The 22,408-nt window shown below is 39.9% G+C and overlaps 1 protein-coding gene across 8 annotated transcripts in view; it reads left to right on the top strand.

The window, feature by feature from the left end:
• LOC125457582 (endothelin-converting enzyme 2-like) overlaps positions 1 to 22,408 on the top strand; it is a 173,168-nt gene that overhangs the window by 67,874 nt on the left and 82,886 nt on the right. For all 8 annotated transcript variants that reach the window (XM_048541996.2, XM_048541993.2, XM_048541998.2 and 5 more), the window contains 3 exons: positions 2,765 to 2,851; positions 7,650 to 7,794; positions 17,390 to 17,605. In XM_048541996.2, coding sequence (XP_048397953.1) covers positions 2,765 to 2,851; positions 7,650 to 7,794; positions 17,390 to 17,605 — 448 coding nt within the window. The remainder of the gene's footprint in view (positions 1 to 2,764; positions 2,852 to 7,649; positions 7,795 to 17,389; positions 17,606 to 22,408) is intronic.

A 22,408-nucleotide genomic window follows, 5' to 3' on the forward strand; every position in this document is an offset into this window, starting at 1 on the left:
TAACTCTGTTTTCTCCTCCACAGATGCTGCCAGACCTGCTGAGCTTTTCCAGCAATTTTGTTTTTGTTCCTGATTTACAGCATCTGCAGTTCTTATGGTTTTTAAATTCAAACTGTCTCTGCTTTAAAATAAACATTAATTTAAAACTGTTTAGATGTGGAGGTGCAATTTAAATGGAGATGGATGAATACTATCAAATTTCATTACAAAATACTCAACTTTCATACTCCAAATACTCTCAAATCCTTTTTTTAAAAAGAAGCTTACACTTGCATCCAGTTGTGTAGTTTGTATGGATTAAGCTGTATTTCTCTTCAGAAGATTTACTGCACAACTGTTAGCCCAATTGCTATCATTTGATGCATTCAAAGGCTATTGAAAGTTGCTGTTAGGTAAGATAGGTTCAGAACTTCCTTTCTTGCTAGTTATTGGATCTATACAGATTCAAGTTACTGTACACAGGTTTGGAGTGATCATTTTCAGGAAGGACAAGTGTGATTGCATTATTAATCTCAGCACTTTCTGGACTTTTGAGTGTTTCAGCAGGCTTTATTCACACAAACTTCACTCAATGAATTTTCACTCATATCAATAAAAGAGTCATTCAATAACATGATTGGTGATCTGATTGTAATCGCAAATCCACATCCCAGCTGACCATTGATAACATATCACACCATGGCTCACCAAAAATCTCTTCACCTCTGCCTTAAAAATATTCAACGACTACCTCATGACTCTTTGTGTTTAAAAAACACTATCTCTGTTTTAAATGATTGACACATTATTTTTAAACAGTGACCCCTACTTCGAGGTTCTTCCATAACATAGTGCAATGGAACTGTTCCTGCCCCTGGACTGGGAGACCAGGATTTGTGTTGCACCTGCTCCAGAGGTGTGTAATTATATCTCTGAGTATGTTGGTTAGAAAAAAAATTAAAGGTTAATTTAAGAAAAAGAGGAAGCATCCTCTCCACAACAATCCTGCCAAGACCTTTCAGGATCTTGTGTGTTTTAATCAAACTGCCTGTTATTGTTCTAAACTCCAGCAGATACCAACTTTTTCTCATAAGAATTTCCATTGCCTCCTCCAGTTATATTCCGATTGATTTGTATTCTTCATAAGCTGATCAGTACTGTACGCAGTTCTCCAGACGTGGTCTCACCAGTACTTTGTATTACAACTGAAGCATGACCTCCCAATTTTTGGTCTGTTCATTGCACAATACACTGATAATTGTTTGCTGTATCTGCCCACTAGCCTTTTGTGATTCATGCACCAGAACACTCGGATCCCTCTATATCCCAGAATTCTGCAATGTCACCATTCAGAAATTGTGTCTTTAAAGTTTTCCACAAAAATGGATAATTTCACGATTCCTGTACAATACTTCATTTACTAGATCTATGTTCACTCATTGATCTATCTATATCCCTTTGTAGCCAGCTTATGTCCTCATCACTTCCCTTTACTTACTTTTCTTCCTCTTTTTGTGCCACCAGCAAAAATTTCAACTGTGCCTTCTATCCTTTCAACCAAATCATTTGTATAAATTTTAAACAATTGAGCTCCCATAATTGATCTTTATGGAGCATTGTTTGTTACATCTTATTAATCATCAAAAGACTCATTTATGCACACTCTCTGCTTCTGATGAACAAGCCAGTTTTCTATCCATGGCCCCCTGCTTGGCCAATTGTCTCACCACCTATGGGCACAAGTGCCTGTCACTGCCAGGATTTCCTGGGATTCAGATGCTGGTGCCATCTTTAAACCCCAACTGTTTCCTGGTCAAGATTTGGTAGTCCGGAATTGCCCTGTACATGCAGTGAGAGAGCAACCGCAAACCAAAGCTTCTTAGGACACAGCAATAGGGCTGATTCTTCATCGCACATACAAATGCACATTCTTATTACTGTTGCTGATTAAGAAACAAGCCATGCAGCTTCCCTGTCCTTAGCCTCATCCTATATTACAACCCTGTCTAAATTAATGCTAGTCTTTCCCTACTATTCACTGTACCTCCAGCATTTTGTCTTTTGTTCATTGTGGGACCGTCACATAAAAAAGAACCTTGAAATGGTTCAAAGCATTCACTTTCATTCAGCAAGGGGAACAAAAACAAATTTGCATTTGCATCTCAGAACTGAAATTGACTGCTTGCCTTTTGAGCACTAACTAAGTTGCAGTTAGTGAGTGATCACTGCATCCAACTTCCATCAACTGTAACTGACTATCAATTAAGTCCTCTTTGGCTTCCTGTGTTTGATGTTGCAGCGCTCTACCATGCATTAAGTAATGCCCTTCCTGCTCAATGCCCTCATCTTCCACCTCAGAAAATTGCTGCTGCTGTCCCAGCTCTTTAGCCTCCATCACATCCTCTGTTTGCCTGGTCCAGTTGTGTAGAGCATAGCATGCTATGAATATGTGGCACACTCTGTCCAAGGTACGTGGTACTGACTTCTATCTTGTAGCACCCATCATCACAGATAACTTGTAAATTGATGAAATGAAACCCTTTCTATTGAAGAAGTCAGTTGCGTTACATGACTGCACTGTTTTTGATTTTGACAGTAAACTTATGAATACAAGAATTTTTGATTCAACTCCGTTCTAATGTTCACAGGCATATTTTGCAAGACTATACAGCAGTGCTTGTGCATATTGTTTATAGGTTTCGAAAAATAATGGAGCCAATATATGTTTCTGGTGGCTAAAAGTTACTTACGTTTAACTGATCAATTTCTTTTCTTAAACGCGCAGATGTCAAACTATAAGCGTGCAACTTTTGAAGATGATGATCCTGCAGAATCAGCAACAGATGGCAATGCCTCACCAGAAAGTGTGGAGGTTTGTTGAATTGACTGGTTGAATTGATATTTTTGTTAAATCATGGTTTCTTGTCTAACCTAATACTCATTTCCTTTATTTGTATACGTGATGAATGTTTAGGAAGTTGTTTCATGGTATGGTGTGCATGTCAACCCAGTTTCTTTAGTAACAATGTGCACAGGAAAATGCTGTTACTGCGACAGCATAATCAAGAACAGCCACATTGTATCCTTTGTTTATCCATTTTCTTTTTGGTTTTTTTAAAGATAGTGACTAACAATTTCTTCATTGTGATATCTGATGGAATAGTCCTGATTAAGGTAGTTTCATGAGGAGAATTAACAGTAAAATTGATTTTGCTTCCCCATAAACAACATCTAACTGCTCAGATAATTGGGTTTTTTCTTTATTGTTCACATTTAAAAAATTGAGTCATTTTGAACTGCTTGCTTATCTACATCTGAAATTGGGCAGGTTGCTGATATACTTGTGTTTTTAAAGCTGTGTTTGAATTGAAGCTTTAAGATCCCTCACCATATATACCCTTTGAGAATTGTGTTCTCTGCTGAAAACATGGAACTGGTCCTTTGTAGTTCTGGATGAACAACGTATTGGGACATTTTCTTTACGTTCAACATAAAAGCAGTCTTGTTTTGCTGCTTTGGAGTTCAACATATGGTATTTATGTTTACATGTAGATTTAGTACATAAGGAATTAATTATACTTTGAGATAAAAGGAATGACAAATGCTAAATGAGGAAAGATTGAACAGGTTGGGCCTATCCAAATTAGAGTTTTGAAGGATGAAAGTTGTCTTATTGAAGTGTATCAGAATTTGGAGGATATTTGAAGGGTAGATGCTGAGACGTTATTTCCTTTCCTGAGGGAAATCTAGAATTAGGGGACCCAGCCATTTTAAAAAAAAGGGATCTCCTATTTCGAGTCATTGAGGTTCACAGCACAAAAAAATTCTCTTCCACCCATCAAGTCTGTGACCTTCAAAATCCAGCAGCCAACTTTTCTAATCTCATCTTTCAGCACTTGGCCTATAGCCTTGTATGCCTGAGCATTTAAGATCGAGATGAGGAAGAATTTATTCTGAGGTTGGAAATCTTTGGAATTCATTGCCCAAATGATTTTAGGAGGAAGGTTTGACAGGAAGGTGGAGTTAAGACCACAGTCAGATCAGCCACGATTTTATTGAATAGACGAGCAGGCTGAATGGGCCAAATGACATAGTCCAGCTTCTATTTATTATAGTCTATGTGGTATATTTGCTCTGTACTCAGTGTTAATTATAGCCTTCTGCAGTCTCAGAAGAACACAAGATGCACTGGTGGTGTTTTCAATTGCGTACACGAAATATTTTTGTCACATTTCATGAAGCACGCTACCACTACATATACAGTATGTCAGTTCTGTTTTATGTCAGATCTCAGTCCATTTTCTAGTGGGTTAGGTGCATAGCACCAAAATGCCTGTTTAGAGGAGGTACTGGCCTAGTGCTGTTATTGTTAGATTGTTAATCTAGATAGTGTTCTGGGGATCGCAGGAGTGAATTCTGTCATGGCGGATGGTGGAATTTGAATTCAGGAAAAAATTTGGAATTAAGAGTGTAATGATGATCATGAATTTTATATGTATTTGGAAAGGCAAGGACTGACTGGGTTAGTCAACATGGCATTGAGTGTGGGAAATCGTGTCTCAGTAACTTAATTGAGTATTTTTAAAGAAGCAACAAAGAGGACTGATGAGGGCACAGCAGTGGACATAATCTGTGTGGACTTCAAGAAGGCATTCGACAAGGTTCCTCATGGTAGACTGATTAGCAAGGGTAAATCACATGAAATCTAAGGAAAACTAGCCATTTGGATACAGAACTGGCTCAAAGGTAGAAGATGGTGGCAGAGGATTGCTTTTCAGACTGGAAGCCTATGACCAACGGTGTGCTACAAGGATTGACATTGGGGCTGCTGTTTTACATCATTTACACAAATGATTTGGATGTGAATGTAGCAGGTAAGGTTAGTAGGTTTGCAGATTTCACTAAAATTGGAGGTATAGTGGATAATGAAGAATGTTACACCACAGTGCAACAGCACCTTGATCATATGGGCCAATGGACTGAGGAGTGGCAGATGGAATTTAGTCCAGATAAATGTGAGGTGATACATTTTGGAAAAGCAAATCAGGGCAGGACTTATACATTTAATGGTAAGATCTGGAGAGTGTTGCTGAACAAAGAGACCTTGGAGTGCATGTTCATAGTTTCTTGCAAGTGGAGTTGCAGTTGGATAGGATAGTGATGAAGGCGTTTGGTATGCTTGCGTTTATTAATCAATGTGTTGAGTATCAGAGTTGGGGGGTCATGTTGCAGCTGTACAGGACTTTGGTTAGGCCACTTTTGGAATACTGCATGCAATTCTTGTCTCCCTGCAGAAGGAAGGATGTTGTGAAGCTTGAAACGGTTCAGAAAAGTTTTACAAGGATGTTGCCAGGATTGGAGGGTTTAAGCTATAGGGTGAGGCTGAATAGGCTGGGGCTATTTTCCCTGGAGTGTCAAAAGGTGAGGGGTGACCTTTATAGAGGTTTATAAAATCATGAGGGGCATGGGTAAGGTAAATAAACAAGGTGTTTTCAACAGGTTAGCGGAGTCCACAACTAAAGGGCGTAGGTTTAAGGGCGAGTGGGGAAAGATTTAAAAGGGACATAAGGGCAACATTTTCACACAGGTTGGTGCGTGCATGGAATGAGCTGTCAGAGGAAGTGGTGGAGACTGGTACAATTACAACATTTAAAAGGCATCTGGATGGGTATGTGAATAGGAAGGGTTTAGACACATGGGCCAAATGCTGGCAAATGGGGCTAGATTTATTTACGGTATCTGGTCAGTATGGTTTAGTTGGACTTAAGGGTCTGTTTTCCTGCTGTACATCTCCATATCCATTTGATTCTATGCCTCTATGAGACCATCGATGATTATAACACTTAAAATAGGTGATTGTTTTTCATTCGTTCCTGGGATGTTGGCTTTACTGGCTAGGCCAACATTTATTGCCCATCCACAATTGTCCAGAGGGCCTTTAAGAGTCAACCATGTTGCTCTGGGTCCAGAGTCACGTGTTGGACAGATCAGGTAAGGACAGCAGTTACCTTTTCTAGAAGATATTAGTGAATTTGGGTTTTTTCTAACAGCAATGGTTTCATGATCATCGTTAGACTCTTAATTTCAGACTTTTTTTAATTGAATTCAAATTCCAATATCTGCCTTGGCAGGATTGAAGCCTAGGTACCCAAAGCATTACCAAGATTAATAGCCTAGAGAAAATACCACTAGGCCATCGCCCTCACCTAAACAGACATTTTAGTTTTGTGAACTTAACGCACTATAAAATGGGTTGAAATTTGATGTAAAATAGACATAATAAAACATGTCAGGGTGCTTAGTAGGATTATTATAAAGCAAAATTTTATGCCAAACCGGGTAAGGTGTGATGAAGGCAGTTGGGCAACAGTTTAGCTGAAGACAAAAGTGTTAAGGAGTGTCTCAAAGGAGGAAAAAGCAGTAGGGAAATTTAAGGAGCCAACTCTAGAGCTTAGTACCAAAGCAGCTGAAGACATTGACATGAGTACTGCAGAATTTAAACCTGGGAAATGCCCAAGAGGCTGGAGTTAGAGGAAAGCAGAAGGTGGTGGAACTGGAGCTGATTATAGTGATAGGGAAGGAAGATGCCTTGGAGATATTGTAAACAAAGATATGAGAACTTAAAAATTGAGGTGCTGTTTAATAACTTATATTGGATGAATGGGATTCGGTGCATGTTAGGACATGGACAGCAGAGTTATAAATTACATTAACTTTATGTAGGGTAAAAGGTGGGAGGCTCTTTGAAAATTCCTTGGAATACTTAAAGATCCAGTCATGTTTCTGGGTAAATTAGTATTGTGTCATTGAATGTAAATTACTGACTGAGTGGTAAAGATACTAGAACTTATTTGACCCTAACATCCTGCATTGTGGGTATGCCAGAGTCAAATGCACTGTAGTATTAAAAGACGCCATCATCATCTGATCAAGGGCAATTAGGGACGGATAATAAATGCCAGTGATACTCACATCCGAAGAATGAATTTAAAAATATAATGATTTTAATGGTACATGCATTAGTTCAGATAAATATTTGAAGCTTTCATTACAAGCACGAAATTCCAAATTGATTCATTTGATAGAAAATTAAGTACGTTTTTGATGAAATGAAAGAAAGAGCCAACTCAAACATAAATATACACAATTTTGAAATAATTAAGTTTTAATAATTGATTGATAATAAGTGATTTCTTCTTGCCTGTCTTGACATTGTGTATTCAAATACAGATACAATCTGAGCGGTAGAGGGATTTCAGGTTATAAACCTGTAATTTTGACAGACTTTGCCATTTTGGAAGTAATAATGTATTTTGTTAATTGTTTTTGGCATAGATTTGAAACAAACCACATGGAAATCTGTGGTCAGTCAAATAGTTTTCATATTGTAGTTTTTAATTTTCCCCTTTTGGTCCCAAACCTTCACAGAAGGTTTCCTAGTGTGCAAATTCACATGAATAAATCTCATTAAACAAATTACTTCAGTCTGGGCTTTCTTATCACTGGCAAATAGAATGATGTAGTATTTTTTCACAGTGTCATTTTTGGTTTAAATTATCATAATGTTTAGTCTTAATGTTGCTGCTGTTCAAGGGATGTTGATAAGAAACCGACTCAATTTATCATGAAAGGAAGATTTGTCTTGAAATTTCCAATTGTATTTTCAACAGGTTGGTTTCAGAAAAGGTAAATCATTTTCTTTGGGATCCATTGGAACGATAACACAGCTGGAACTGACCCTGTTAGCAGTCCTCTTGGTTGTAGTCATGGCCCTGATTGGTTGTATTGTTACTCTGGTAATAAATAATACCCAAGGTAAGCTAAAATTGGGTAACCCATCAGTATAGATTTAGTTTTATCTGATTATTCATTTGAATGACAAACTGTTTGTTTCTGTAAAATGAAAATACTTCTTAGTTTCTCATTCATTTTATCTGCTCTTGACATTCTTCTTCCTTTATAAAGATCCTAGACTTTTTTAAAAAGGTAAAGTATTTTATAGTCCTGAACTTGCACTTAAATATTATTTGGAGCAACTTTTGGGACATTCTAAAATGTCACTGAAGTAGTTTTGAAGTATATTTTTTGTTTTAGTATTGGAAATATGGCAACAAATTTAAGCACAACACGGTTAGCAATGAGTGATATGCTGAGATGATCAATTTTAGCATTTGGTTGAAACATTACTTTTCGAGTATACCAGTGTAACTCTCCTGTTTCTCTTTGAAATGAGCCACAAGGTTGTCTATAGGGTGGGTGTAGATTTCTGTCAATTATCATTGATATGAGAATTGCTGTAAAACTGCTTTTTACTTTACACACTTAGTAGCCTCGATCACTCTCTACTACCACCCTTTGTCTGCTACCATCAAGCCAATTTTGTATCCAGTTGGCTAACTTTCCTTGGATCCCATGTGACCTAACGTTGCTAACCAGTCTACCATGCAGAACCTTGGCAGAGGCCTTGCTAAAGTCCATGTAGTCAATGTCTACCACTCTGTCTTCTTGGTCACCTCTTTAAAACAAACCTTAATTGAGTTTGTGAGACACTGTTTCCTACACACAAAGCCATGCTGACTATCCTTAGTCAGCCCTTGCCTCTCCAAATGTATGTTAATCCTCTTTCAGAATCCCCTTCAACAGTTTACCCGCCACTTATAACAGGCTCACTGGCTGTGTAGTTCCCTGGCTTTTCTTTACAGCATTTCTTGAATAATGGCACAACATCAGCCATCCTCCAGTCTTCTGGCACTCACCCATGGCTACTGATGATACAAATATCTCTGCTATGGGCCCTGCAATTTCTTCCCTAGCTTCCCACAATGTCCTGTGATACATCTGGTCAGGTCGCGAGCATTTAGCTTTGTGTTTTAAGACATCCAGCACCTCCTGTGTCAAGTGGACTCTTTTCAAGGCATCACTATTTATTCTTCCAAGTTTCTTAGCTTCCATGTCTTTTTCCACAGTAAATACTGCTATGAAATATTTGTTTAGTATCTAACCCATCTCCTGTGGTTGTATACAGGATGGCCTTGTTGATCTTTAAGGGGCCCTACACTCTCCCTAGTTATTCTTTTGCCTTTGATTTAATTGTAGAATCTCTTTTGTTATGGGCCAGGCCAGAACCCCTCAATATATTTTAAGAAGATACCCTAAACGCTAAATTTTTCTTATTGTATAGGTGGCTATGAAGTGAGTGTTCCAGGTGTGATGCAACAGGTCAAACCACTCACTTCTAAGCAAAATGCAGTTTATTTAAACTTTACACTTAAAACATGAACAAAAGAAGGCTGGAGTTAGAATAATTAACTATTAGAAAACTTAACTGAATGCTCGATACAGTAACTTAACGAATTAACTGTTCCAATATAGTAATATCCCATAAACACAGCCCTGGGCAAAAAATGTAAATTGAAAGACAGATTCTTACAGGCAGGAGGGAACAACGTTCAAAGAGATTGAAGAGAAAGTTAGTTAGGAATCCTTCACTGAAGCTTGCAACCTTTCTGGTAATGACACATCTTGCGACTGCTACAGCTTACAAAAAAACTACAACTTGAACCGGGACAACTGGCCATTTCCTTTCCATTGTTGAACTGTTTTAAAAAAAACACTATTGATTCAGGCTGGCTCCCTTGTCAGTTCAGTGGCTCTGCCTTTGCAACCTCTCTTCAAAAAAACCTAGGACAAAGTAATCTTTTTTTAAAGTGACAGCATTGTTACACTTTGGATTCTCCTTAATCTTATCTGCCAGAGCTATCTCATGTCTCATTTTTACCTTTCTATTTGACCTCTTAAGTGTAGTCCTACTCACATTATACTCCTCAAGTGATTTACTTGATCCCGGCTGTACATGCCTGTTATATGCATCCTTTTTCTTGACCAGAGCCACAAATATCCAGTCATTCACTGTTCCCTTATCCTACCAGATTAACATAAACACTCTGTCCCTGAACTCTTGATAATAAAATGTGAGGCTGGATGAACACAGCAGGCCCAGCAGCATCTCTGGAGCACAAAAGCTGACGTTTCGGGCCTGGACCCTTCATCAGAGAGGGGGATGGGGTGAGGGTTCTGGAATAAATAGGGAGAGAGGTGGAGGCGGACCGAAGATGGAGAGAAAAGAAGATAGTTGGAGAGGAGAGTATAGGTGGGGAGGTAGGGAGGGGATAGGTCAGTCCAGGGAAGATGGACAGGTCAAGGAGGTGGGATGAGGTTAGTAGGTAGGAGATGGAGGTGCGGCCCCTGAACTCCTGAACTTTTGTTATCTCACATGGGAAAGCTTCCCATTTGCTAGTCATCCCTTTACCTTTGAGCAGCCTTTCCCCATCAACTTTTGAAAGTTCTTGTCTAATACTGTCAACATTGGCCTTGCTCCAATTCAGAACTTTAAGTTGTGGACCAGGCCTATCCTTTTCTAAAACTAATAGGAATATGGTCACACATTCCAAAATACTACTCCACTAACATCTCATTTGCTTGCTCAGTCTTATTTCCCATGTGAAAATCGAGGTTTAAAACATAGAACATAGAACAGGACAGCACAGTACAGGCCCTTCGGCCCACGATGTCGTGCCGAACTTTTACCCTAATCCTAAAGTCTATCTACCCTCCACCCTACCTTATACTATCATCCATATGCCTATCTAATATCTGCTTAAATGCCCCTAATGAGGCTGACTCCAGTACCCTTTCAGGCAGTGCATTCCACGCCCCGACCACTTTCTGAGTAAAGAACCTACCTCTGACATCTCCCCTATATCTACCTCCACTCACTTTAAAACTATACCCTCCCGTAATGGCTACCTCCATCCTAGGAAAAAGTCTCTGGCCTTCTACTCTATCTATAGCTCTGATCATTTTGTATATCTCTCTTTAGTCACCTCTCATCCTTCGTCGTTCTAAAGAGAAAAGCCCTAGCTCTCTCAACCTCCCCTCGTAAGACCTTCCCTCCATTCCAGGCAACATCCTGGTAAATCTCCTCTGCACCTTTTCCAATGCTTCCCCATCTTTCCTATAATGAGGCAACCAAAACTGGACACAATACTCCAGATGTGGCCGAACCAGGGTTTTGTATAGCTGGAGCATAACTTCACAGCTGTTGAACTCAATCCCTCTATTAATAAAAGTTAACACACCACACACCTTCTTAACAACTCTAACCATCTGAGTGGCAGCTTTCAAGGAACTGTGGACATGAACCCCAAGATCCGTCTGCTTCTCCACACTGCCAAGAATCTTTCCGTTAATCCTGTATTCTGCTTTCAGGTTTTGCGTTCCAAAATTAGTCACCTCACACTTTTCAGGCTTAAACGCATCTGCCACTTCTCAGCCCAGCACTGCATCCTATCAATGTCCCTTTGTAACCTAGAACAGCCCTCCACATAGTTCATAATACAACCCACCTTCGTATTGTCCGCGAACTTACTAATCCACCCTTCCACTCCTTCATTCAAATCATTTACAAAAATCACAAATAGAAGAGGACCCAGAACGGATCCTTGTGGTACACCACTCGTAACTGAGCACCATGTTGAATATTTTCCGTCCACTACCACCCTTTGTCTTCTAAGGGTCAGCCAATTCTGAATCGAATCTGCTACATGCTTCCTTACCTTCTGCATGAGCCGACCATGGAGAACCTTATCAAAAGCCTTACTTAAGTCCATGTATACCACATCCACTGCTCTACCTTCATCCACATGTTTGGTCACCTCTTCCAACAATTTAGTAAGATTTTTGAGCCATGATCTACCCCTCACAAATCCAAGTTGACTATCACGAATCAAACTGTGCCTTTCCAAGTGATCATTAATCCTAACTGTCAGAGCCCTTTCCTATAATTTGCCCACCGTTGACGTAAGACTAACTGGCCTGTAATCTCTGGGGTTATCCTTATTCCATTTTTTGAACAAGGGAATGACATTTGCCTCTCTCCAAACTTCTGGCACTATATCCTTGGACAGTGAGGATCAAAAGATCATCGCCAAAGGCCCTGCGATCTCTTCTCTCGCTTCCCATTGAATCCTTGGATAAATTCCATCAGGCCCGGGGGATTTATCTGTCTTCAACTTCCTCAAAATTCCTAGCACATCTTCCTTATTAACAGCGACCTCCTCTAGCCTACCAGCCTGTTTCATACCGTCCTTCTCTACAACTAGGTCCCTCTCAGTTGTGAATACTGAAGAAAACTATTCATTAAGGACCTCACCTACCTCTTTAGGCTCCGTGCACAAATTCCCTTTACAGTCCTTGATTGGCCCTACCCTTTCTCTGGTTATTCTCTTATTTCTCACATATGTGTAAGAAGTCTTGGAGTTTTCCTTGATCCAAGATTTCTCATGCCCCTTTATAGCTGCCCTAAGTCCTTTCTTCAGCTCCTTTCTGGATAACTTGTATCCCTCTAGCGCTTTTTCCTTCCTTGTTTCCTAAATCTTACGTAAGCATCCTTCTTCCTCTTAAGCAGTCATTTGACCTCTGTTGAGAATCAAGGCTCCCTCAGTCAACTGCATCTTCCCTGCCTGCTCGGGACAAACATATTGAGCGCACGCAGTATGCATTCCTTAAACAATCTCCACATTTCAATAGTGCTCTTCCCTGACAGCATCTGTTCCCATTTTATGTTACCCAGATCTTGCCCAATGGAATTGTAATTACCTTTCCCCCCAAGTATCAACCTTACCCTGCTGTATGTACCTATCCTTTTCTATGACTATTGTAAAAGTAACAGAGTTATGATCGCTACTGCCAAAATGCTCTCTTACCAACAAGTCTAACACTTGGCCCAGTTCATTGCCAAGCACCAAATCCAAAGTGGCCTCTCCACGTGTTGGACTATCTATATACTGTGTCAGGAATCCTTCCTGAACACAGTGGACAAAATCCTCTCCATCAAAACTATTACAACTAAAATGTTTCCCAGCAATATTTAGAAAGTTGAAGTCACCCATGACTACAATCCTGTGACTTCTGCACCTTTCCAGTATCTGCCTCCCAATCCGCTCCTCCAGTTCTCTGCAACTATTAGAGGGTCTGTTAAAGAAACTCCAACAAAGTGACTGCTCCTTTCTTGTTCCGGACCTCAACCCAAACTGACTGTGTAGACATTCTCAAACTGCCTTTCAGTAGGTGCTATACTACCCCTGAATAGCAATGCCACTCCTCCACTGCTTTTTCCACCCTCCCTATTTCTTTTAAAGCATCTAAATCCTGGAACGCCCAACAACCGTTCCTGTCCTTGAGTTACCCAAGTTTCTGTAATAGCCACAACATTGTAGTTCCAAGTACTCACCCATTCTCTAAGTTCATGCACCTTAGCTGATACTTCTTGCATTGAAGTACACACACCTCAAACTATTTCTGTGTCCTCAATTACGCTCCACTGACTGCATTTCTTTATTCACAACCTTATTCCCTATTGTGTCTGTTGGAAGGCTGAATATCTCATCCTCTGAACTACAAATCCGGTTCCCCACCCCCTACCAATCTAGTTTAAACCATCCCGTATAGCTCGAGCAAACTTCCTTCCCAGGATATTTGTGCCCTTCCAGTTCAGGTGCAACCCATCCTTACTGTACAGATCCCACCTTCCCCAGAATGTGCTCCAATTATCCACATAATGGAAGCCCTCCCTTGTATATCAGCCCTGTAGCCATGTGTTTAGCTGCACTCTCTCCCTATGTCTTACCTCATCATCACTTGGCACTGGTAGTAATCCAGAGATAACTACTGTCTTTGTCCTGGACTTCAGCTTCCAACCTAACTCCCTGTACTCGTTTTTCATATTCTCTGTCCGTTTTCTGTACATGTCATTGGTATCGATGTGTACCATGATGGCTGGTTGCTCACCCTCCCCTCTAAGGATCTTGAAGACACAATCCGACCCGTCATGGACCCTGGCACTCGGGATGCAACATACCATCTGTTCATCATGTTCACATCCACAGAACCACCTGTCTGTGCCTCTTACTATTGAATCTCCCACTACAATTGCTCTCCTATTCTCACCCATTCCATTCTTTGCCACAGGGTCAGGCTCAGTGCCAGAGACCTGTCCCCTGTGGCCTTCCCCTAGAGGTCATCCCGTCCCAACAGTATCCAAAATGGTATACTTATTATTGAGGGGATGGCCACAGGGGATCCCTGCACTGTCTGCCTGTTCCCTTTCCCCTTCCTGACAGCTACCGTTTTCCTGTACCTTGGGGTGTGACCACCTCCTCATAACTCCTCTCTATCACCCCCCTCAGCTTCCCGAATGGTCTGGAGTTCTTCCAGTTCCAGCTCCAGTTCCCTAACATGGTTTTTGAGGAGCTGGAGTTGGGTGCATTTCTCGCAGGTGAACTCAGAGGGGACACCAGCAGTGACCCTTACCTACCACATCCTGCAAGAGGAGCATGCAATTGCCCTATCTTCCATTCCCTCTATTCGAGATTTCCAGAAGAATTAAAAAAAAAGCCATACCTTCCCGACCCTCCAAACAGTCTTTTTTTTGGTTAGAGGAGGAGGATGGGTGGGAGACACTGCACATGTAGTGTTTCAGGATCAGCCAGTGCCTGAATATATCAGTTCCTTATTGGCTCCCATTCTCTCCACATACCCACCGCTGAAACGAGAAGGCCACTGCTGCACAAGCTAAGTTTTTAATACAGGGAAAAAAACAACCTTCCCTTCGGCACCCTGGCTCTCGCTGTAGTAGATATGTCTATGCATTGATAAAGAAAAATTTCTTGAACACACTTAATTCCTCCCCATCCAGGCTGTTATCGCTATGGCAGTCCTAGTCTATGTTTGGATAGTTAAAATCCCCTACCATTACAATCCTATTATTCTTGCAGACATCTGAAATCTCTCAACATATTTGCTCCTCAATTTTCCACTGGCTATTGGGGCCTAAATACAATCCCATTAAGGTGATTGTCCCCTTCTTATTTCTCAGTTCCACCAATATAGCTTTACTGGATGCTCCCCCAGGAATAGCCACTGTCCATCCTGTCTTGGAAATATATTGCTGTTCCTTCAGTGTTGGAATTCCAATCCTGGAATTCCGGCCTTAAAAGCATTGTGGGTCAACCCTCAATACATGGACTGTAGTGGTTCAAGAAGGCAGCTCGTCGCCACCTTCTCAAGGACAACTAGGAAAGGGCAATAAATGCTGGCCAGCCATTGACACCCACTCCCCACGAGAGAAATTTTAAAAAACAGTTAGAATTCACCCTGGCTAGTGAGTAGTGATCAAGTAGTCAACACTTCCAAACCTCTTGAGAGTTGTTGTACATCTGACTGAATCCATACTGACCAACACTGAAGAGGCTATTTGTGAGTATATACTACTTGATAGCACAATTGGTGAATCGTTCCAACACTTTCATAACTGGGTGTAGACTAATAAGACTGGTAGTTGGCTGGATTGGATTTATTCTGCTCTTTATAGACATGACCTTTTTCTACATTGTCTATTTACCTCTGTAACTGCACTGGGGCTGCTTAACTAGAAGCATAGGTAAATTCTTCAGTGCCACAGCTACAATTTCGACGGGGTCTGCAAATTTATCCATGCTCATTGATTTCACCCCTTACTTGTATGTCTCATAGAATTAATCTAATTGGCTCAAAACATTCATTGATAGGTGCAAACACCAGGAAGATGCCAGGAAAGATCTGCTGAGGATGGCTGCTGGTAGATTATTATGTAGTCTCATGTTAATCTATAAGATGTGACATTTGGGATTTGAAAAATGCGTTTGTGATCTGGGCAAACACTTATACCTTAAATCCGCACTCCCAAAATAAATTATTTGTCCATTCATCATATTGCTGTTATATAGGAAAACTGGTTACGGTGTTTTCCTACTTGTGATAGTGACTATAATTCATTTCATCGTCTATGGAACCACCTCAGGAGCCCCTGAGATGCTATATGATGGCAGTTCAGGTACTACCTGTTTCTGTCCTTTAAGCTTTCAACATTTTATCGAAATGTAATTTTTATATGATTTTGCAGCTTAGGAGTGATACTGAAAGTAACATTGATAATGCAGGAATTGAAATTTAGATGCATTGGAATATGAAGATAACAATAGCAATTGCCGGAAAATAATATTTTAATAACAGTATTACATAACCTATCTTTCAAGTATCAGTTTTGCTTCTTGGCTACACTTTTCCCTAATCTAGTTATTTGAAGTTCAATTTAAATATTCTCCTTGCTCAACATTGGACCTGTCTCTCCTAACCAATTTCATTGAATTGAATAGTGCATTGCATGAGTCATGTAGAACATAGAACAGTATAGCACAGTACAGATGTGTGTGCCGACGTATTATTCTATTAAGATCGATCTACCCTGCATTTTACTATCCTCCATGTGCCTATCCAAGAGTCGCTTAAAAGTCTATAAAGTATCTGACTCCACTACCACTGCCGGCAGCACATTCCACACGCCCACCAATCTCTGTGTAGAGAACCTACCCCTGACATCTCCCCATACCTTCCTCCAGTCACCTTAAAATTTTGCCCCCTCATGACAGTCATTTCTGCCCCAGGGAAAAGTCTCTGACTATCCACTCTATCTATGCCTCTCATCATCTTGTGCACCTCTCATCATTCATTGCTCCAATGAGAAGATCCCCAGCTCCCTCAACCTTCCCTCATAAGACTGGCCCTCCAGTCCAGGCAGCATCTTGGTCAATCTCCTCTGCACCCTCTCTAAAGCTTCCACATCTTTCCTGTAATATGGTGACCAGAACTGAACACAATCTTCCAACTTGAGCAATACTTCTGCAGCATCTTTTGGAACAGGACAACATCCCAAGGTGTTTAACAGCCCATGGAGCATGGTTTCGGTGGAAGTACAAACAGCAATGCTGTGAGAAGGTCCAGTTAAGCATTTGTAAAGTAGTTGACAAACAGGAACCTGCAGGGCTCCAGGTGAACAGCTGGGGGAAATGTGGTTAGGCCAGACAGCTCTTTCAGTGAGCAGGGAGTTTAGGCACCAGACATTTCTGCAACTTTAGCCAATTTGGCAGATGGCAGAGCTTAAAGCAGTAGCGACTTCATGATTTGATCATTTACTCCAGGTTTATCCATCACTGGAATCTCTGGGCTCCCCTGTTTCTGGCCTCATGCCCACATTGACCACTTCCATTTTTCCACCACGGGCAGCCAAGCCTTTGGATGTTGGGCTCCAAGCTCTGGAATTCCTCCCTGAGCCCACCCCTTGCTGCTCTCTCCTTTAAGATGATCCTCAAAAACGACTACTTTGATCAAGCTTTCGATCCCCGGTCCTAATCTCCACAATTCTGTTTTATATGTCACCTCAGGAAAATGACCAAGCCTCAATATTAATTTATCATTTTTCATTTATTAATTGGTGTTGTGAAAGGGAAGTCTATATGCATTTTTCATTTTGCAGATCCTTCACATAAAATTTGTCTGACAGAAACTTGTATTATGGTGGCTGCCAAAATAACAGAATCCCTAGACCGTTCAGTGGACCCCTGCAATGACTTTTATCAATATGCCTGCGGTGGATGGATAAAGAAAAATCCATTGCCTGATGGAAGGTCACGTTGGAATACCTTTAATAGTTTATGGGACCAGAACCAGGCAGTTATGAAACATCTTTTGGGTAAGTAAAAAGAAAAAGATACAATAATTACGAAATGTGATTTTGATAAGGCATCTTGTTTATCATGCATATTTATATTGCAGATTAATATGATAAATGTGATTGACATCCATTACTCATTATGCTCACCTCTACAGTTAACACTTTTTTTAAACGATTTAAAATGTAACTTTCTGCTTTATTTATGATGATTGGAAAGCTTCCTTTGATAAAATGTTTTGTGATGCTAAATGCAAAACATACTTGGTTAGAAATCATTGTGATACTTGTAACCAGAGAAAGATGGCTTGAATGCACGTAATAAACAAAGATGTATTTTTCATGACAGGTTTCTGTCTAGCTTGCAAAATTACTTTAAAGAACTGAACTATTGCAAACATGTTTTTATTTAAAATGCCTCCACTGCATGATAAAACAATAAATCTTGGTAAAAACCCCCTCTTGTAAAACAGAAATGATAAGGTAATACTTTGAAATTTGACAGTACAGAAAGAAAATGTAAAGGAATTCAGTGTGGCTATCATTGAATGGTAAAATTAGTACAATTTTGAAAGCCTTTGACTGTTTTTAATTAATTTTATATTGACTGTGAAGCTTTGAATTTGGCAATGTGTTTGGTACAACTATACTGTCAGATATAAAAAGATGTTAAGTGCTCTTACAGCATGGAAGTTATCAAATTGTTTCATTTATTGTTGATCTGAATAAGCAGAGAAGTAATTAACCATCAACATTTTCAGTTTGCAGTGGACAAACTGTACAGCAAAAGATACAGGCCTTGTGACAAGCATGCCTGCCAAATTGGAGATGATGGTGGCCTTTTGTGCTTAGAGAAATCTCCCCAAGGGACTTTAGTACAAAAAAAATTAAGCACAAAGCCCGGTCTGTATCATATTAGGACACCATGAATGGAAGATGATCTCACCAATAATCTTCATGCTTCTGCAACTGAACTTGTAAGAAAAGGAAGCTAAATCTTGTTTGCAGTTCGTTCACTTAGCAGGCCCCAGTTAGGACATTTTAAAGAAATGGAAATTTTAGGGGAAAAGATGGAGTGGTGGAATGGAGGGTGAAAAAAGTCGATTTAAGAAGGAATACTTAAAGTCACTTAGCAACAATCAAAGGAGGTAAATTATGAACAAAAACAAAGTTGCTGGAAAAGTAAATTATGATGCAGGAATATTTGAATCCTACAGAGTTATTAAAGAGACAAAATGCGATCAGTGAGGTTGTGTTCATCCACAAGATTGTGTGTCATTCAGTGCAAATGATCTAAAATTTGCTATTCAGTTAGTTATGAGGTTTAGTAATTCATGATTGGAAATATTTTTCTGGTTTAATGCTAATGACTGAATAATTTTTAATTTTGTATGTATTATCATCGAGCTAATAATAAAGCAACAGCCTTGTATTGAAATCTTCCAAGCCTATGTAGGTAAAGAGGGCTGGAAGAATGATGATCTTTGAGTTCAGTACAGGAAGTTGTTTGCTGAAGAGACAGCTTTGAGTTGGGGGCCAAGATGTGGGAGGCATGTGCAATTGAAAGCATTGGGACTAGTTTAGTTTGGGATTATATTCGGCGTGGGCTTGTTAAACCAAAGGTTTCATTTCTGTGCTTATTACTTTATAACGCTATAACATCCTTGGCTCAACCATCATAAGCTTCATCACTAATTACCTTCTCCCAGTTTAAAGTCAGAAGTGGAGTTGTCGACATATGATTGCAAAGTGTTGGTGACTGAAATATTGAAGCTGTTCCTATCCATAAGCAATTCTTGAGAACATTAAGGCTTGAGCTGAAAAGTGGTAAGTAGCATAGGTTCCATGTATGTATCAAGCAAGAGCTACCATTGACCAGAAACTGAACTGGATCAGCTAAATAAATATTTTTAAGCTAATGAGACATTTTGATTGAAGTCAGTTGTATAGATTTAGGTCATGGATCAGCCATGATTTATTGAATTGTGGGGCAGGTATGGCGGTCTGTATGGTGTACTGCAAATACTGTGATTAAGATGCCTTTCCCTGACAACTTGAAAATGTGCAGACTCTTCTTATCCACATGATGATTCTTCACTGTTGGTAAATCTTCTTCTTTTTAACTCTCAAATTCAACATGTTTAAAACTATTCTATAACCCTGGTTTCTTGAAGCCATGTCCCAGAGCTTAGTCTTCAATGCCTGGAAACTCCCATAGAACTCGGAAGAATTGATAACCTTTTATATGTCAAATCCAACACTTCTAGTAATAACCCTTGAACAGGACAAAAGATGAGCTAAACAAAGTTGGGACAAAATGGAAAAATAAATGCAAACGTGGGATGAGAATAATATTTAAAGGGCTAACAGACAAAACAAAAGATGATATAAGGTTGTGAATGTCAATAATGACAGGAAGAAGAAATTTAATGTAGTTAAGAGAACAAGTGAATAATGAAGGCAGCATGCAGTCACTGGTCCATATTTTCCATACTTTAGCAGCCTCCTCAACAAGGAAAATCAAGGCCAGTGAAAATCACTGTTGCCACCAATGTGCCGACTTCTCTTGACTGTTGAAAAAAAACCTTAATGACCAGAATCTTAAACAAAAGACTAAAGTTGTGGTTTGCCAAGTAGCTGTGATACTTGCACTCATATATGACTTACAGACATGCACTTCAAACCATTGGTGAAGTTCCACTGGTAATGCCTTTGCAAGATCCTCCAAATTTGCTGGCAAGAAGGGTGGACAGCATGAGGTGCTAATCACTCAAAAGAAGTTCTGTTGGGCAGGGTGTGTTGTTAACCTGCTTGGCACCAGACTCCCAAAGCAACAATCATTAGATCTAATTTTCACGTAAGTATATGTAAAAATTAGGTGGTTCTGGTGCCAGTACAATACTCGTCTTTCACTTCATTGGCTCATTAAATGCATTAAAGCCTCATGTGGTGAATTCCTAGTTGCTTTCCTACTTTGATGGATTTATTTTGTACTTCTCAAGCTATGCTACTTACCACTTTTCAGCTCGAGCCTTAATGTTCTCAAGAATTGCATATGGATAGCAACATTTCAAAATTCTGTCGTGAAGTAGTCTCCCAGGAAGACCATGGAAATGCTGTATTGATGGCCCTGAAACATCCCTGAAGGGATCATAAGTGCTTGGAATCAAACAAAGTGGTGAAGGTTTTGAACGTATTGGGAAACTTTGGAAACACACGTTGTGCTGAGGAGTTGGAGAAAGCTTTTTAAATCATCCAACATCAAACAAATTCTTCAACCATGACGTAGTTCTCCTGTGGAGGAGTCTGCAGATCATGAATTAACCTCTTTAAACATTTTAGAACTCATTAAAATGGAGCAGATGTGAGACACCATGAAGGCAAAGGGACTGCCTAAGAAAGAAAATGGTGTCAGGGCAGCGGAAATAGAAATGGCAAAAATGGCTAAAATCTGAAATTATAAAAATGAATTTACTTGCATAGAATGCTTGTGCCACCTGTCCAGGATGTACATTTTATATGGTTAAATGTGTGAAACATTATACTATACTGGTGCAAACACCAAGAAATATTGTGTGTTAAAATATCATTAGATCTAATTTTCACGTAAGTATATGTAAAAATTAGGTGGTTCTGGTGCCAGTACAATACTCATCTTTCACTTCATTGGCTCATTAAATGCATTAAAATCTCATGTGGTGAATTCCTAGTTGCTTTCCTACTTTGATGGATTTGTTTTGTACTTCTCAAGCAAGCATGTTCAGTTGGGAAATATACTGTTGGTGCTGATGCTCCTTTCTTTTTAAAAAGAAAGTTTAGGTGATTTGCTTGGAATTTTTAAATATATATTGTATCAGCTGCAGCTCAGTTGGGAGTACTCTTGCTGCTGAGTCACAAAGTTCTGGTGTTGTTCACTAATGATTTCATGATGTTCAGCCTCATCTGTGACTCCTCAAATACTGAAGCAGTCTTTGTCATTTTTCAGCAAGACCTAGACAATATTAAGCTTGGCCAGACAAATGACAAGTAACATTGCTTTGCACTTGTGTGTCATGAATGACAAGCTTCTACAAAGGAGAATCTAAATAACACTTTTTCATTTACAATGACATTACCATCACTGAATCTCCCACTGTAAGATCCTGGGGTTTACCATTAACGAAATACTGAACTAGATTAGTCACAAATACTGTGGCTACAAGAGCAGGACGGAGGGTAGGAATCATGTGAGAAATAACTTAGCTTCAGACTCCGCAAAGCCAGTCCACCATTTGCAAGGCGTAAGCCATGAGTGTGATAGAGTATTACCTACTTTCCTGGATGAGAGCAGCACCAATAATATTCACAAATCTTGACACCATTTAGATTGGCAGGACATTTGCAAACATTCACTTTTTCCTCGTAGATGCACAGTAACACAGTGTGTTCCATTTCCAAGATGCACTGCAGAAATTTTACAAGGCCTCCTTAGAAAGCACCTTCTATACCCATTACCACTATCATCTAGCAGGTCAAGGACAGCAGATGCAAAGGAACATCAGAATCTGCAGCCTAGCCACTCACCATCCTAATCCTGAATCAGAAATATATTTGCATTCCTTCAATGTTGCTGGGTCAAAATGATGGAACACTCTCCCTTATGGCATTGGGGGTGAACTTGCAGCAAAGACTGCAATAGTTCAGGAAGGCGGCTCACCACAACTTTTTGAGGGCAGCTGTGGATGGGGAGTATATGTTGACCCAACTGGCAAAGCCCACGTTCCATAAATCAACTAAGAAAAACATGCCGACTGGTATTCTGTATCTGAAGAGTTTGTGGCAGTG

Source organism: Stegostoma tigrinum, chromosome 14 (genome assembly GCF_030684315.1).
Source record: "Stegostoma tigrinum isolate sSteTig4 chromosome 14, sSteTig4.hap1, whole genome shotgun sequence".
Lineage (NCBI taxonomy): Eukaryota > Metazoa > Chordata > Chondrichthyes > Orectolobiformes > Stegostomatidae > Stegostoma > Stegostoma tigrinum.